This window comes from Psittacula echo (assembly GCF_963264785.1).
Source record: "Psittacula echo genome assembly, chromosome: 1".
Classification (NCBI taxonomy): domain Eukaryota; kingdom Metazoa; phylum Chordata; class Aves; order Psittaciformes; family Psittacidae; genus Psittacula; species Psittacula echo.
Window position 1 is genome coordinate 139,200,700 of NC_137735.1, and position 17,847 is coordinate 139,218,546.

At 37.3% G+C, this 17,847-nt stretch overlaps 1 protein-coding gene across 3 annotated transcripts in view; it reads left to right on the top strand.

Annotated features, from left to right (window-relative positions):
• Positions 1-3,885: 3,885 nt before the first annotated feature.
• Positions 3,886-17,847, top strand: part of TBC1D22A (TBC1 domain family member 22A) — a gene marked incomplete at its 3' end in the record, with an annotated part of 183,757 nt that continues 169,795 nt past the window's right edge. The window contains exons 1-4 of one of the 3 annotated variants that reach the window (XM_080632788.1): positions 3,886-4,064; positions 6,179-6,235; positions 8,292-8,632; positions 9,329-9,508. In XM_080632788.1, coding sequence (XP_080488914.1) covers positions 4,003-4,064; positions 6,179-6,235; positions 8,292-8,632; positions 9,329-9,508 — 640 coding nt within the window. In that variant the 5' untranslated portion in view covers positions 3,886-4,002. The remainder of the gene's footprint in view (positions 4,065-6,178; positions 6,236-8,291; positions 8,633-9,328; positions 9,509-17,847) is intronic. The other 2 variants (XM_080632789.1, XM_080632790.1) reach the window with 2 other exon arrangements.

Below are 17,847 nucleotides of genomic sequence, written 5' to 3' on the forward strand. Positions count from 1 at the left end.
TCCTTTTTGTGCAGAATGCTGGCTTTGGGTTAGCTTGCTTGGCAAATTCACTGCCTTTGTCCAATTTTATTTTAAAGAACTGCTTCTTCTATTGTATTTACAGTAAAGTAGATGGATATAATAGCTCATTAGGAAGGCATATGGATGGACTAAACAGTGATCAGCCACCATAAAAAGCCCTGAGTATTACATTCAGAAGCACTTACACCAGTTTGCTTAAGCAGTAAAAACATGTGCAAAAACTAATACTTCAACGTGTAGTGGCTCATATGAATTCAGTTTTGGGTTTTTTTTTCTTTATTAATTAAAGCAAACAAAACCATACATTCAGCAAAATGTAGTCTTGTAAGCTTGTAGAACAAGTAACTTTAAAATACAACTCACAGTTGCATCTACATTACAGCATGTTGCTGACAAAGCAATGTGAGGATAAGCATGAAAAAGCACACTCCCTAGCTTGCACAACTTTATCAGCAAATCCTCCTGGTGTGAGTGTAGCTAAGCTAGCAGGGGAGTGCTGTTGTCAGCTAAGTTAATTATGTTTATCGTCAATCTATACTTTCCCATCATCAGAAAAGCTTCTTTTCCCAAAATACACTGCACCTCCACAGAAAAGTCTACCTGCATAACCATACCAGCACAGCTGTATTAGCAGAAGCTCTCTATAACAGATTAGCTGAAAAACAACAATAAAACAGAATGTCCACTGAAACACCTGCATATATAGCTCTTAACACTAATAAACATCTCAGCATCTACTTTGTTCAAAACATTGCTAGCACACGAATATTAAGAAGCAGTGTAACTAAGCTAAGCACAACTCAGTGTTAAACAATTTCCAAAGTGCTTGCCTAGATTCTTGAGAGTGTTTGAAAAGTACACTGATGGTAGCAGTGAGTCCTAGCAGTGACTGCAGTGTCGTTATACTGCTTGAATGACAGTACCTGACCCCCAGCAGATCTCCTCAAACAAGTAAAGAGGTTGTCACTGAAATCTCTGTACACCCTCAGCTGCCCATGTCGCATTTCTGTAACCAAAAACGTTAAGCATGAATACTGCTAAAATACATGCTTAGACCACCATCTTCTTCCAAGTACTGTACAGCTATGAACTTATTTCCTTATGATACTCCATTAATACTGTTTTGTAAAGTCCTTTTCAAGGACATACACTTTGTGGTTGTACCACCTTAAGTGATGGGAGTAAGTAATTGCACCTAAATTACCTGATGGGGCCTTGAAAAGTTCCTCCTTCCAAATCCCTTGCATTTCCAGAACCTTGGCAACACTGGGTTGTGTGAGTGATAAAACACAGAACAACGAAAAAATGTAACAGTGAATGGAAAGAGAATTAAAATAGTGTTCCTGCCTTCTTGGAAGTAAACAACAGAGAGGGTCTGTCCAGCTCTTCAGTCTAAGGGTCTAAACTGGCAGCAGCTGCTCACACAGTTTCAGACAGAGATTTTGTGATTGTACTTGATACAGATGTAGTGCCATTTGCAGGTCAGACTCATACACATGAACAAATCAATGCAGATGTTATTTGTTTCCAGTATCAAATTCTGCACCACACAAAAACTTTAAGCACCACACAACATATACTGAATACAATGAAAACTAAATAATGCAGTTAACTTTGTATTGACTTTATTATGTAATGCAATAAAACTTTCACTTCTAAAACTAACCAGTTCCACATGGCTGCACCAGACTGACAAAAAAGTTAAATGGTGTTTCATCAGCATTCAGGTCAACCGTTATAAGGATGACAGACAATTTAGGATATCTAGGCTGAATCTAAATAAGTTTCCTTTTCACAAGTATCAACAATAAAGAAATAAAAAGAACACAAATAGAGTTTCAACATCCATACTAATGCTAATGATAGAACATATCTTTTATGGATTTATCACTTTTTTGACTGTCAAAACCAAAAGCACCTCATTTTTGTACTCTAACAGCAACAGGTCTGATTTAAATTTATCTAGCTAAGACCATGCAAAATTTCACTCATGACCTTACAGGTTTAATTTTCACTTTAGCTAACAGATGTAATTCATGTTACATTATGTTTCTTGTATATTCCATTAAAGTTGCTGATAGTCAAGGTCGTAATGCATTACAAAAAGCTTACAGGTCCAGAATCTGTAAGAGGGATCCTATTTAAAGGACACAAGTAGGGAAGATGATGGTACCCTTGGCATATTTATCTTTAAGTAGCTTTGAAATTACTGAGACATGCAGCTTTCAATGGATACTGATCTAGAAAGATCTGCTAAAGCAAATCCCAAAGCAGGCAGAAAAACTCATTACTTTTTATTCTTAATAATAACTTACATGTGAAATACATACTGAAGAATAAATGCCACGCTGCAGGTCAGGTCTTATACTACATGGTGTTTTTTTAAGTTAATTATGGTGGAATGTTCCCTGATCAATCTTTGATACATTAAATTAGCCTTGCATTAGGATGCTGTAAGTCAGCATTATTTTCTCAGGAGTCATACTCCAAAGAATAATGTAAAAACATACTTACTTAGTTTGCAGAAGTGTTGTATCCTTGGATCAGAGTGCTGAGAACTCTATAGATACATATAAAGACCCTCAATCTTGTACCATTTCAAAGCAAATAAACAAAGTGGATACAACGACTGGATGAGCCCAATCTTCAGGAAAACTTTAAAGTATAGAAAGATGGAGCTGTTGGAACAAGTCCAGAGGAGGGCCACGAGGATGATCAGGGGACTGGAGCACCTCCTGTACGAAGAGAGGCTGAGAAAATCAGGGCTGTTCAGCCTGGAAAAGAGAAGGCTGCGTGGTGACATAATAGCAGCCTTCCAATATCTGCAGGGGACCTACAAGGATGCCGAAGAGGGACTCTTCACCAGGGACTGTTGCAACAGAACAAAGGGTAATAGGTTTAAACTTAAACAGGGGAAGTTCACGTTAGACAGAAGGAAGTTCTTTTCTGGGTGGGATGGTGAGACACTGGAACAGGCTGCCCAAGGAAGTGGTAAATGCTCCATCCCTGGCAGCGTTTGAGGCCAGACTGGAAGAGAGCCTTGGGCAACACGGTCTAGAGTGAGGTGTCCCTGCGCATGGTGAGGTGGCTAGAACTAGATGATCTTAAGGTCCTTTCCAACCTAAATCATTCTATGATTAAAGCCGTTCTTCCCCCCCACCATAAAAGTGGGTAAAGAACTTCAAACAACTGGCACCTTGTAACAAAAATCTGATGCATTTTGTTATAAAATGGTGTTGGATCTAGCCTGATTGAAATCTGTCCTCTCATCTTCAATTGCTCTCTCCTTCCATTGACATAGCAAGTTTTGCATTTCTTCCTAAAGAGTACTCTGAATTTCTCTTTGTGGTTACATCAAAAAGGATTAAAGCCTGAGAACATCATACTCGGAGTATTATGAAGTACAAACTGACTTTAAAGGAGCTCTTTTGTTAATCACAGACAGGAGCCAAGTCTGAGGCTCTGTACCGTTTCAGGCTGGTACCTCCCACACCACCACAAGACCAAGGAAGAGCCTCCCCGGCGGTCTCAGCCGGGGCTCATGCAGCAGAGATCAGTTTCCGACGAGGCTCCCGCCGCCAGCCCACCGGACCCCGCTGCAGCCCCCGAGCCCCTCTGCCCGCGCCGCGCCATCTCCTCCACGGGAGGGGAGGGAGGTCCCGAACCGAAAGAGACACTGCCACCACAGCGAGCCCCGATCCCAAGCTCTCCTCCGCCCACCACACTCCCCGCTGCGATTGGCTCAACCTGACCCACCCGGCAGCACTCTCACTTTTGGTTGGCTAAAACCTCCGGGCCGCATTGTGGGGCGAATGAGAAGAGGGGTTGTTTCCTTGTCCCAAAATGGCTGCGCTCTGTCCCGTTTGTGTGGAAAGGGATGGGAGAGAGTAAAGCCTGAGGGAGCGGGTCGGGGTCGTGAGCTGAGCCGCACCGCGCCGCACCGCACCGCACCGCACCGCGGGGGATGAGGTGACGGCCACCATGGCGAGTGACGGCGGCAGGAAGCAGTTCTGGAAGCGGAGCGGCGCGAAGGTGCCGGGCAGGTGAGGGGGCGGCGGGAAGGTCGGGGCCGGCTGGCGGGCGGAGGCTTGTCGCGGCTCGTCCCGCTGCCAGCTGGAGTGCAGGGTGGCGGGGCGTGCCGGGCCGTGGGTCTGCTTAGCCCCACTTTGTAGTTTCTCCAACGCCCGGCTCATGGGAGCCGCCTCGGCCGCTGAGTTCACCGGATGCTCCTAGATCTGTGCTCTCTGTGGCCGGCCGGTCGCTGTTTGTGGCTGAGGGAGGAGCGTGGTGCGGGGCCTCTCCTCCCTACCTTGCTTCTCTTATGTTAGCTTAGTGCTCGGAGCGTTGCAATTACCTGATCGAGGACCACTGGTAGTCTTAGTAATGATACATGTTACGATGTTTGTAACTTGATGCAGTCTATGGTATTTTGAAATAGTGCGCAGGAAACTGCACTTTAGAGGCATAGAGCTGTATTTTAGTTCCTGCTTAATATTTCAAAATAGCACCGATTTCACAATTTTCTTCCTGAAGTATAGACAGCAGACCCAGCCGTGGTATCATGGCAAAGGCTACAAACACATTTTGCTATTCACATTTTTCTGGGAAATACATCCCCAAAGTTGCGTTAACTCTTTTGACCATTATGTCAGGCTGGGACCACATGTTCAGGTGATTATTCGAGAGTAACTCTGCTCCCATCCCTGAGCTACTTTCGTAAGTAGAGTAATTCTGTTTCCTATATTCTTTTTATAAGAGCGATGCGTGCTCTTGGTTCTTGGAGAACAGTAACTCTGTACCATTTGCCTGAATTCAACAAATAATCCTGCTCATCCTTTTAGCTGCTTCCATTCTTAGTTACCCATAAGCAATAACTTGTAGTGGTTTTGTTTTTCTAGTTACAAACTAACTGTTTCAGTCTGACTGTTCTTGTTTTGAACTTGCTATTTTGTAACTTTGCCGAGTCCTTTAGGAGTAAAATACACTCCTCGATTGCGTGGGGTCCATGAATAGGTGCATTTAATTAACTTGAAGGCAACTGCAGGTATGTGGAAAAACAAGGATTCTGCTTTTGTTGTTGTTGTGTGGTTTTTTTTTTTTTTTTTTTTTTTTTTTAATGACGCATTGAGGATTGATGTTGTTCTATATTTGGGTGGATTCCTATCATGGTCATTCATAGTGTCTGAAGGAAAAGGCAGATTTTGTGTGTATGCCAAAATGGAAGGGGGCACCTGACTCTCATGCGAGCTAAGAGGAGAAGAGTGTAGAGACTTGATGTGCAGGGTATGTGTGCAGTCATGTAGGAAGGCTGGTGGTGGACTGACTCTTTCATTTGCATGGAATCACATGAAAATTGATAGCCTTTATAAACCACTACTCAGTCATCTCTAGGGCTAATTTCACTACTATTAATACTGCTTGTGTAGTATAAATCTAAGTCTGTCAAAATTTGTGACTACCATCTTCCTGGCTTGGTTCTGTCTTAGGTTTACTAAGGTCAGACTTATTTATATTTATGATCTGGAGATTGGTTTTGATTTGTCAGGAGTGCATGTTTGTTTCCTTTTATGTGGCTTTTAGTGCAGGTTTAGGTAGATGTTAATGTTGTATATGATTTACTTCTCTGACAATCAGAGTTTTGTAGTAGTAATTTCTGTTATGAAGGCAGATGTAAATCTTGATGTGTCTTCTGTGGAGTTTGTATGTATAAAATAACTTTATAGCTGAAAACTAGGCAAATGAACTTTTAGTTTGTAGAGAGTTTTATTGTTCATGAAGTAACATGCTGTTTTGTAATGTTAAAGATAATTGTAAATAAATCTGTCTTAGGCAGCTACTTATCTCAAAACATTTGTTTAAATACTCATGGCTTTTATTCTGTAACATGACATCTTTTGCATTTTTATTTAAATACATCAGTCTTGTACTTTAGTAACAGTTAAGTCCTCCTGTTAGGCAAATCTGTGCTTTTTTTGTAAGGTACTTTTTAGTATATGCTTTAATTTCAGCTTCATTATTTTTAATATCTTGAGGGATTCTTTGAAACAGAAAACCTGGAACATTTCAATTCTGCTTATTATAGGCTGTTTATTTGATACACAGAGAAAAACCAAATGTTTTACTATTTTTTGTGATAACTCTCTTTCTTTTCCTTTAGTATTCAACATGTGTATGGAGCTCAGCATCCGCCTTTTGATCCATTGTTGCATGGAACGTAAGTTAACCTAATATTTAAATATTCCAGGTAGCTCATATCTCCTCTGCCTTCTCTCCTCTTTTTCTTCCCTGTTGGCTGTAAAGTTTTTTGTTAGTCTTCCTTTTTCAATTTTCGTCATCATCTTGACTTCTCTTTTCTGTCTTGTCTTTTGACTTCCTGATGCTTACTATATTGGGAGCAACAAACATCTGTTCAGTTCTTAACTAGCCTAGATTGCCAACATTTATTATCCATTTGCAGTGTCTTACACATTGGAAATGATAGGGTAAATACTGAGTTGTAAGTGGCTTTCCTTCATGCATCATTATGTGGATGGATTGGCTTTCTCTGTCTGCCTGTAAAAGAAAAGAGTTAGGTTGTGGTGTAGATCATTTTGAGGAAAAGGTGGGCATTCTGCTTATGAAGAGTCAGCAGGTAGAATAGATTTTACTGCTTTAAAAGTTGATTGCCATAGATCATGATTATTTGATATCAGAACACAATGTACATGAAAATGGTAACATTATGTTAAACATCATTAGTAACCAAATAAGTTTCATGCTGATAAGCCAGAATGATTTTTGTCTCCTCTTGGCTGAGGGCTACAGAAAAATGCGGCTTTCTGACAGCTCCTACGTTTTTCTTTATTGTGTTTTGTTTGTTTGTCTTTTGAAAGACAGTTTTTTTTAAGTTTTGTCAAGAACAAAATTGTTTCTGGTTTGTTGGTAGAGTCCTCAGCTCCTTGGAAACCAGCATTGCTGCTGAAATGTTGGTGTATGTGAGAATTTTGGGAAAAGTGTATGACCAATGAAATGAACTTCCCAAAGTGGCAAGGACAAAACATAATGGAAGGAGGTTGTACTTCTAGTGATTTTTTCTATTTTTTTTTTTTTTTTTTTTCAAGGGCTGGTTTGGAATGGCACAAGAGATAAACATGTGCTAGTTAATTTTCAGATGATACAGAATTGAAGGCAGTTGAAATGTTTGACCTTGAGGACTGAAGACAAACGAAACGGATGAATTGGTTCAAATGTGGAGTTATAAAGTGTGTTAAAAAAGTTTAACACAATTCCACTTAATGGGAGTTAAATGTGGAGAGACCCAGTAACAAAAACTAGAAGCTTACTGCCTGAAATGATGACAGAATAAAGACCTTGCTATTTTAGGCAATGATAAGCTGGGTGAAAGTGTTAGTTTTGTAACACCTGTTAGGAAAGATATTCCTTGTAATACATAACAGAAATATTACTGACATTATATGAGGACTATGTGAGAACTTTTTCTGATTTCCAATTCTGGCTGCCTTGTCTTTACAGGAAAAAAAAAAGTAAATAAACTCAGGTGGAAAGACAGGAATGGGCAGAAAGAGCAATGGATTTAGTGGCATTAACTTTTTTTTTTTTGAGAGCAGACTGGGATGCTCTTTCAACTTTATGCCTTGTTTAGCTGAAATCTCAAGAGATACGTGATTGCTCGGTATTGTAAGTGAGAGCAAGTGCCAAGCTAGGGAGGAATGCTTGATTCTTCTCTGTTATACTGTGTGTTGACAGGGATGAAAGGTTAGGAGCTGATCAGGGTACGCTTAGACTAGCAACCAGAGGAAATATCCTGCCTATAAGAAGAGCAAAGTTTCGAGGCAAATTGAGCTGGAGTGCCTGTACAGGGAGGAATGATAGATGTAATGAGTTTTAAGGTGAGACTTGATTTTTTTTTTATGACATGATTACATGATTGGTTATGATGACATGAGTAGACCTGATGACTTGATTACTGCTGCTGTGTTGTTATGCAGCAATTGCAGTCTACAGAAGTTCATGAAGCAAGAGAAGTGCAACATGTCCTGTCTATCTTTTAAACTACTGCAGTAGTATTCTGTTTATTTGTCTTTTGGGTTGGCCTGGTTTTTTGTTGTTGTTTGGTGTGGTTTTTTTTAACAGTAACATGACTGGAGGAAGATTAATTTTTGCTACCTATATAATGTCAGGCATGGGCTTTGTTTCTTTTGGCCTTCTCCATAGTGTTTTTCGTACTCCATTACTAGCTTTTTAAATATTGTTTACTTGTTTTTGAACAGCTTGGTAAAACCAGGTTCAAAGCCACCTACAACTCCAGTGAAACTAAAGAAAGTCAGCACCTTCCAAGAATTTGAAAGTAACACGAGTGATGCTTGGGATCTTGGGGATGATGATGATGAACTCTTAGCAATAGCTGCTGAAAACTTAAATACAGAAGTGGTCATGGAAACAGCTCACAAAGTAATTGAGAATCATAGCAAGCTACAAGAACAGCATAAATTTCAGGAAGAACACCTACAGGAAGAAAAACAAGTAGAATCTGCAGAATTGACTCTGATTGCATATGGTGATAATAGGCTTGTTAAATCAATCAGTGAAGGTCATACATCGAGCTCATCAGGTATGTTTAAAAAATGAAAAAGATGTTGAAGATCAAATGAGGGGACTAATATTTGCCCTTTAAGACATTAACCCCTTCCCGACCTTTTCATAATACCACAGGAAAATAGTAGTGATCAATATTGTTTTTAGGGAGGCACTGTATGCTTTACTAAACTTTTAAGTATGTGTGTGAGAAATACAGGGGTCAGGGAAGAATAATTAAACTTTTGTGTTTTCAGCATTATTACATCCTCAATTTTGGAAGGAAGCTGCACTACTGAATGTATTTTAATGGTTAACTGCACCAAGCTGTGTGCAGTTAATAGTATTCCTACCACTGTGAAAAATTCTTATTAAAATACTACTGTATAAAGTATATTCAAAAATTGGGGAAAACCATGCGTGTGGATTGGGAAGTTCATCCTTATGTGATCTGTTCTGTGGTTTATGTATGAACCTTAAAATAAGATTTTAGAAATCAATTAACTTTGCTGTCAGTCTGCTCTCTAATTGGTGTGGTTTAATTGTGGAATACTGCTTGGAAGAGGACTGTTCCTCCTGCTAAATCCAAATAATTTTAAGTCCAAACTTGTGCTACACTTGAGTTTACATTTCTCCAAAACCTAATTCTATTTTAAATTTACAAATTAAATTCAAGTTATGAGTTGCCTTCTCAGTAGCTGAGGCTAACTGTTATGATTCTTTTTCCCTTCAGATAATGCTAGTGAAAATACTTCCATGCAGAGATCGCAGTCCCTTCCACAAACTTCCACCCCTCCCTTGGTGAGTGGAGTGGCAGACTGTAATACCTCAGTTACTCCTGCATTAACTGAAAGAGAAGCATCCCGATTAGACAAATTTAAGCTGCTACTTGCTGGCCCCAATACAGATCTTGGTGAGTATTTCTCATGAGAGCTATGAATTACATGTAAATTATTATTTAACTATATTTTTTTTCTGTTTGATGTACTGTTCTGCCTGATGGTTTGTTGAGTATCTAATCCTTTCAGCATTTAGAATTGATCTTGCAAAAGACAGAATAAAATTGGAATGCTTGTTGTATTCAGGCTTGTAATACTCAATTTGTATACATCCTACTAATACGTAAGGTGTTAGTTGCCTTTTTGTTCTTTTCTTTCTCACATTACTTTTTCCTACTGGGCTAACCTCTGGAGAAAAACCAAACCATAATTAGCTGTGTTTAGTGTTAATACTTGTTAATGGAACAGCATGTAGTACAGGAATGATTCTCACACTTAGAAATATGGATGTGAAAAATGATGAGGCGTGGAAGTATTACTGTTTGTCTACTCAGCATTCTTCATGTTCACAGACTGATACAGCAGTAGTTCTGTGTCTCATCTGTGAATGCTGACAACATGTTAATGTGAAAACAAATGTATTGTCAGATAACTTGGCTGTTCCCTTTTATGCACTGGATTTTGACTGCTGAATAGTAAATACAAGTGCTGAGAGCGTATCACAGAATCACATGGCTTTGTCTCCCACACTCTTAAGGAAGGAAGTAGAAACTGCATGTTTGCTGTTCTTGAATTGAAGATTTCCTGCCCAGTAGTGGTCATGAGACAATCAATCTGAGACTTCAGTATAATATAGTCCAAGTTGTGGCTTCCTTTCTGTGCCCCCACCGTGTGCTGTGTCTAATTGTGAGATTGATGCTAGCGAAGTAGAACTATGCAACCAATACTAACTAGATGAGACATATCACTTCAGTGAGTTGGACATTCTTATAAATTGCAGCTGTAAACAAATTCTTGAGTTTTTAGAATAAATTACATGTGTAATTTTGTAATTTGTTTTGTATAAAAACATTTTATATAAGCTTCAAAATGATACTGAAGTATTGCTTTTTCGCCTTTGATCCAACAGATGTTATGAGCTATGTGATTGTGACTGACATAAAACCTCGTAACTTTTCAGAATGTTGTAATAGCAGAAATCTTTGTTACATAAGGTTAGAAAGTCAGAAGGAAGACAAAGTTTGATTTTAAACCTATCAATTTTGCTTTTGCTGTCCTATTTGATGTGAATACTTTCTCAGTAAATCAAATTTAGATATTAAAGTAAAACATTTTGAAGGGAATGCAAGAAAATTTCCATTTTATTAGGAATGCAGTCATCCTGACTGTGGTGAGAGTTTAGGCAATGTTACTTAAACAAATGTTTGGTTTTTTTCTGTATTGAACTTTGTAAATCTTAAATGGAAATGTGCATAGGAATGCGAAATTTGGCAATGTTACTCATAAGCTTTCAATATTCTTTCCCATAGATTTTACTAAATAATGCCTTTTCTATCTTCGTTTACAGGAAGCTTGTTTTTTTTTCTCTTGCTGTGCAGTCTGTAATGAGTACAGAATTTGAAGCTGTGTGAATAAGAATTTTAAGCCCAGTTTTTATTTTTTGATATAAATATCTTGACTTTTGTATGTGGGATATATCCAGTAGCATTCCCTATAATATAATATAATGTAGATATATTATATATAAATAATACAGGACCTTTCTTAGTGGAAGGGATGAACTTTTTATTGATGACAAGCAAACTGTGGATGTTCATGAAGTTAGTAATAGTAGGTCGTATGTGGTGGTAGTTCTTGGACTACATTATATGGACCTATTAAGGAAAGTGTGTGTATGCATATATATATGTGCACATGTATATATGTATGTGACCATATGTATGGTTCATCAGAATCTAGTGTGTGCATGTGTGTATGCATTTTTGAGAAATGTTTGGTTTAGTTCTCTATGTTACAATAAAGACTATGTCTAGAAAGGATTCTTCATGTACAATGATAGTACTAGCGTGTGAAGCTGTTGTGTGCTGAGTGGTGGTTTGTTTCGATTTGGTTTATTCTTTTTTCTTTCTTTATGGGTTGGTTTGTTTTTGGGTTTGTTTGTTTGTTGGTTTTGTTTTTTTGTTTTTTTTTTTTTTTTTTGTCCCTTTATAGTAATACTGAAGATGGACTAAAGGTAAAACTAGGTAACAGGCTCAAAGCTAAGATTTGTAGTGAGTAATGAAGGGACAGGTAGCTAATTCTGTTGCAGCTTTGCAGCTGGCTCTTTCTCTGTGTGTGTGATGTTGTGGTATGTGAGTCTTTTGTGTTAGATGTTTGTCATGATGAATTGAATTAGTGAGTAGTTGTCTTGGAGACATTTTATCAAGTATTTCTGTTCATTTCTGCATGTAGTAGCATTGGTTTTGCTTGGAAGTAGTAGAAGCAGAAGTATTTCTGTTGACTTTGTTTTCTTGACATAATTTTGCGTATTATTGAAAGAGATTATGCGACTAGTCCTTTGTCTGCATCTTCTCAAAGCAATATAAAAATGAGTGCTTCAGTTCTACAGATTAAATGTCATGCACATTTTCACCTGGGGTTTTTCTCTTATCGTAACATGAAAAATCAACATGGACTAAGAACAAAGTAATACAAATGACCTTGAAATCCTTTCAGTCACACTTGAATAATCATTATCCTATAAAGACAGCATAAAATGCATTGTTAGTCTTCTGTGTCAACAAAAGGCTGTGAAAGAGCGTGTTCTTTTACAAAAAAAATCTCAAAAAGATGAGTTAGGCATATAGATTTGGAAGTGAATATTATTTTAGTCATTGAAATCCACTAACAGATTTTGGAGTTGGGTTTGCTCCACAGGTTGGACCTTATGAAGTTGTGGAAATAGGTAGATTCCATCAACCCCATAAAATTATACGTTGAGCAAAAGAATATACCAGGTATAGACTGTAACTGGGATATGAATCCACATGTAAATATTACATAAATATGTAATGATAGAAGCATTCTCAAAGTTTCTCTGTACAGTTTTATCCAGCAGATGCTTACATACACTTGATTTAATAGGTATTAAATCAAGGCACAATCTGAGAACATGAACTAGGAAAGGAAGGAAAAAATCTCACCCCAGAATTCTAAGAATATGAAAGAACTAATTCTTTTAGGTTAATTAATATTTATGAATAAATAAATAAACTGTAAATAAAAGCCTATTTCCATGTCTCAAAAGTGGCCTTAACTATTTTCTAATATTTTGTAGAGCTGAATTAATAAACTCATTGTTGTAATTTAAAATTGCTTTAAAATTGCTCTTGTAGTTGTTCTGAGTCTTCCCTTAAGCCCTCCTAACACACTTTGCTTCTCTGTCCTGTAGGCATTTTTGTTGTTTGAATGATAAATAGATGCAAATAATATGCCTTATTTCCATTTGGCATTTTTTATTTGACTATTACTATGTTGTTATTACCTCTAATATAAATAGGGAAAGTATAATATGAATTGAATGTCAAGAGTAGTTAGCTGTATGAACTCCCCTTGTAGTTCTTATAGAAATGTTACTTCTAGGTATGTGATTTGTGCCGCAGGAGAGAGATATTCAAGAGCCCTGCTGATATACTCTCAAGTAGTAATATAATGCAAAGAATGGGGAGAATAATCTTAAAATTAAAATTACGGAATGAAAGCTGATAAACTGGCTGAACTGTGTTATAGCAAGAAATGTGGGCTGGCAGAAGGAGTCTGTTGTATGAAGCAGTTTGGACTTCAGGACTGACCCCTGTAGGGAGATCATATTGAAGCATACTGGGTGGACATTCAGGAGGCAGGGTAGAACTAGAGATGGAAGTACAGCTGTGTTTAGTAGACAGCTGCAGAGTAGACTGTAAGGGCCTGTGTGTCTATGTAGCTTCCTACTCCTGGTACTGTATGCCAAGTTACTCAGAGGGAACAATTTACACTAGCTGTTTTGTGCAATCAACCTGTGCCTATGCTTGCCTCGCAGTCAGTTTGGTGTACATTTACTTCATTTCAGGCCTTGTCTTTCCCTGTAGTGGACCTTGATTTACTGAATGTGATGGGCTATGTGCCTGCAGAATCTTCTGTAAATAGCTGTTTGCTGTAAGAGGAGGGAAGGGGACTGTATGGGGCTTTAACAAAGCGGAAGGAGAGGGTCTCTGTGAAGAAATTTCTTTCCTTAAATGGACCATTTTTTACATATTTAAGAGGGACACTACTGCTACACGTAAAACACTGTACAAGATATTTTAATGCTATTAAATTTGTTAGACGTGTTTTTTGGAAGCTGTTTGCTGTGCAAAGACGATGTAAGCAAACTGTTGATAAAATTGGGCTGACTTATAGCAACAAAGTTATCTTGTAGCCTCAGCATAGTAGATGTACAATAGGTTTTGTAATATCAATTTAAAGAATAGGCTGTTAAAGCACTTCCTTAACTCCCTATTATCTTAAAATCAAGCAATTTTCTGCCCCCCCCCCTTTTTTTTTTTTTTGACACATATAGCTAATGGGTATGTAATTGGGTGTCAAACATGTCTATTTAAATCAAACAACAACCAACAATAAGCTTGGTATACTGTGTTCTCTGGATTTAATGAAGCTTCATAACATTGCAATGCTACATTGCAATCCAACATAGCACATAGATAGAATTTTTGAAAGTTAAAACAACTTATTTCTTAAGATGTAAAGTTGTTCTGCATGTTAAGTTGACTTTTTTACTTAGTCACAACGTATTCCAAGTTGAACAAAATAACGGATTGAAGTTTTAAAATACTGCCTTGGTAAAAACAATGGAAGGCCCTGTAGAAGCACCAATGAGAATGGTAAAGCATTCCTATTGTAAATCTACTATTGCTATATCCTGTATTCACATTACAAAGCTGTATTTCACTGAATGTTGTAAAAATTCATTTATTTCTCTCTCTCATTCCAACAAAATCTCTTAAAAAGAAAACCTTTGCAGAGAGCACCACAAGCTGCTAAGTGGGGTGCTGTCTCTTAGCAAGTCCTTTACTAACTATACAAGTAATATGTAATGTGAAATCTTACAGAATATATGAAGAATAGCTCAACCTTTGATCTGATACCAAAAGTTAATTCCATAATTTTTGCACAAGTTACAAATGGTGTAATCTCAGATTTTCTCATAACAATAGAGGTTGCCTCTGTGTACTATAAGAAAAGAATTCTAGGGTGGTTCTTTAGAAATGAATTTTAGAAAGAAAACTTATTATATGTGTTGTCTTTGTATCACAGTAGTCTTCTATAATGTTGCAACAGCATGAAAAGTAGTATTTTCCTGTTTGTGCTTACAGTTGTTTATACATTCAAGATGTATATTAAACCTGATTAAACAGTAATTATAATCTTGTTTATTTATGATTCATAAATATAGTAGTCTGTAACAGCAGTATATTATGTCCTTTAAAACTGTCAAACTGATGTTATTGAAAATTTTCAATAACTTTATAAAATGCATTAATTGAAATGAACTTGATTAATTTTGTTCCCAGCTTCATTAATTTTGCTGCACTAAACTGCATAGTGATTTATCTCTGTGCTCCTAGTCCATCCATGTCATTTAGAATTTTATTGCCCCCTGCAGTTTCCGATTATCTGCAGTTGATCCTGTTAGTGCTTATTCTTCTTCCAGTTTGTTGTTATATAGTATAAAATGAGCATGTGTCCTACCACTGCTTCATATGACATGCCATTAGTCATATCTGTCTTTTTAAACTAGTATCACTGAAAGTTATCGTTCCTGATTCCTGTTCTCTTCTAGTTAGCCTGTTACCTGCAAAATATGCTTGCCTTTTCTGTTAATATAGTTAATAAACAAGACTAATAATAAAAAGTCAGTACTCCACCAGTAGGTTTTGGAACTTGGTGCTAAATATCCATAAATGATTCCTTATGTTTGCTTTTTGCAGGATTAGTATTTTTGCTTCCTTTTTTCATCTAATAGTCCATCCATCAAACCCATATCTCTCCAATTTAATGGCAGGAATGTTGTGGAGGGACTTTATCAAAGGCATTACAGAAGAACTGTAGTTGGAATCAATACCTTGAAGAGAAGAAACTTTTATTTGCATTGTTTTCTTGTTGTCTTTCAATCTTTCATTGTTGTCTTAACAAGGGTTTGTTAATTTTGACTTGAACAAAGACTCCTTCCTGTTCAGGTTCCAAGCAAAAACTATCATTGAATTAAGTTTCTATTGGAAAAAAGAGACTAAGATTCTACAGCTGCAGATTTTGGTATTCAAGTATTAGTTAATGAACTGGTATGGGAAGTAGTGGACTACACAGAAGAGCCCTACTTCTGAGGGACTAGGGCTCTAGCCCTAGCTCTTCTGGACTTCTTTCAGGAAATATTTACCTATAAATCAGTGATCTCTTATCTGATCTTTGTTAATATCAATTGCAGCAGTATGGCATAGAGAATAAAACTTCATTTTTGTGCTGAGGCGCACAGAGATCATCAAGTTAAAACCCTTGATCTGCACATCACTCAAAGAAATGTGCTCTAGCACAGCCTTTAAAAGTCCTACGTTATATTCATGGCAGTGGGTTCCTTTTGGTAAGAGCGAAGCTCTGTACTAATTCTGTTTCTGAATGGGTTTGGACCTAGAGCATTACAGTGGGACTGTAAATTCAGCTGATGTGAAGGGATTATAAAAAAATCCCCGAATTCCTGTGTACACACAGAATAACCTTGTTAGTTACCACTAACTGACACTGGAAAAGAAAAAAAAAAAAAGGAATTAGGCAGCATTCTACTACAAATCTCAAAATTAATTAATTAATCTTTTTCATGCCAGTTTTAGTTTTAGCAGAGTTTTTAGGAGATCATATACCCCTCACTGTATTGATTTGTGATCAGATGTTCAAGAATCATTGTTAAGCTTGAGCCACGTGGCAGACAATAGGATTCAGAGGGATATTTTATTCTGGACGAAATAGGAGAAAGAAAGGTACTATGTGATGAGTTATTCCTTTATGTTTGTTTTTTAATGTATTTTGCTTGGGTGTGCTATCTCCCTTTCTTTCCAGCTAGTATTTGAACTTACACAGACACTGTGTGAAATCTGCATTATCATAGTAAAAGAGACTTGAGTAATAAGTTCAGTGCTCCCTGTGGTAGTTAATAGTTATAGGCTCTTCAAGGGAGCAGCCTCTTGCTTGCTTCCCACACCATCGTGCAGATGACACAGCAGGAAAGGAACTTACTAGGAATGTCACCAACAAGGCTATTCAGAACTTTGACCTTTCTATGGGCCCTGTGGCTTTTGAACATCAAGATTAGCAATTTACATGTTGCAATGAGTGGCACATCCTGCTGGTAAATCAATTTAGCAAAGCTCAAGGAAGTATAATTAATCCTGTTTATTTTCTTGCCACCATCTCTTTCACTTTTAATAAAATAGAAAATTATAGTTAGTTCAGTAGCAGGAAATCCAGAACAGGAAAATTTATATAGAAAAATATATATAAAGCAGTGACTGCCTGGGAAGGTGATCACAGTGGAGCATACTTCGCTGTGTATGTTTGTGCTGTGCTACCTTCCTGATACTGATTATTGGTTAGATATGCCCCCACATGTTTTTTAGCAATAAGGGACAACTGCTCTGGAGATGTAATTCATGTTCACAGTTAACTGCAAAAACCTTATGTGGATTAGAGCTCATGGACTGGCCTTTTTGTTAATGGGGGAAGCTGTGTATTACTAGGTCTTGTGAATAATTGCATTAATTTTGTGGATCAGTAATCTAGACATCTATCTCTTAATCCTGATTATTTTAATTGTGCAAGAACCAGTGTCGGATTCCATTTTGAATGTAGATTTTTTAATAGTCTGTTTTGTAGGAGTCTTAATGACAGGAGCTTTAATATTATAATAAGTTATATGTAATAAGTCATATAATTTCTTCCCAAACAGGAGAAATAAATACTGTCATTTCTAAATAAGTGGGAAAATTGTCTCCTTTAATTAACTGATACTGTAAGTGGTATTTCCTATATTGTCCATTTCTGTATAGAGAGATACCTTAGTTCTGCTTGGAAAGTTCGTTAGAGACTGAGTGGCTTTAATGTAAAAATAAAACCAGTTTAGGATGCACAAAAAATTGAATGTTACAGGACAGCTATGAAACACTATAATGCCATTTAAAATCTTATGCTAGCATAGCTGTTCTCCATTCCTTATTTTCATAATTTACATTATTGGCTTCACTTTAGCAGTTCTTACAGTGTTTTTTTTAATCTTCCTTTTGCCTTGCTTTTTTGTACCTTCTAAAAACCAACCTCATCTACTTTTGCTTCTCAGACTTTCTCTATGAAATAGCAGACAAGATGTTCTTTCCTGTTCTTTCCTAGCAAAGGTCCTGAAAAGTGTCTTGCC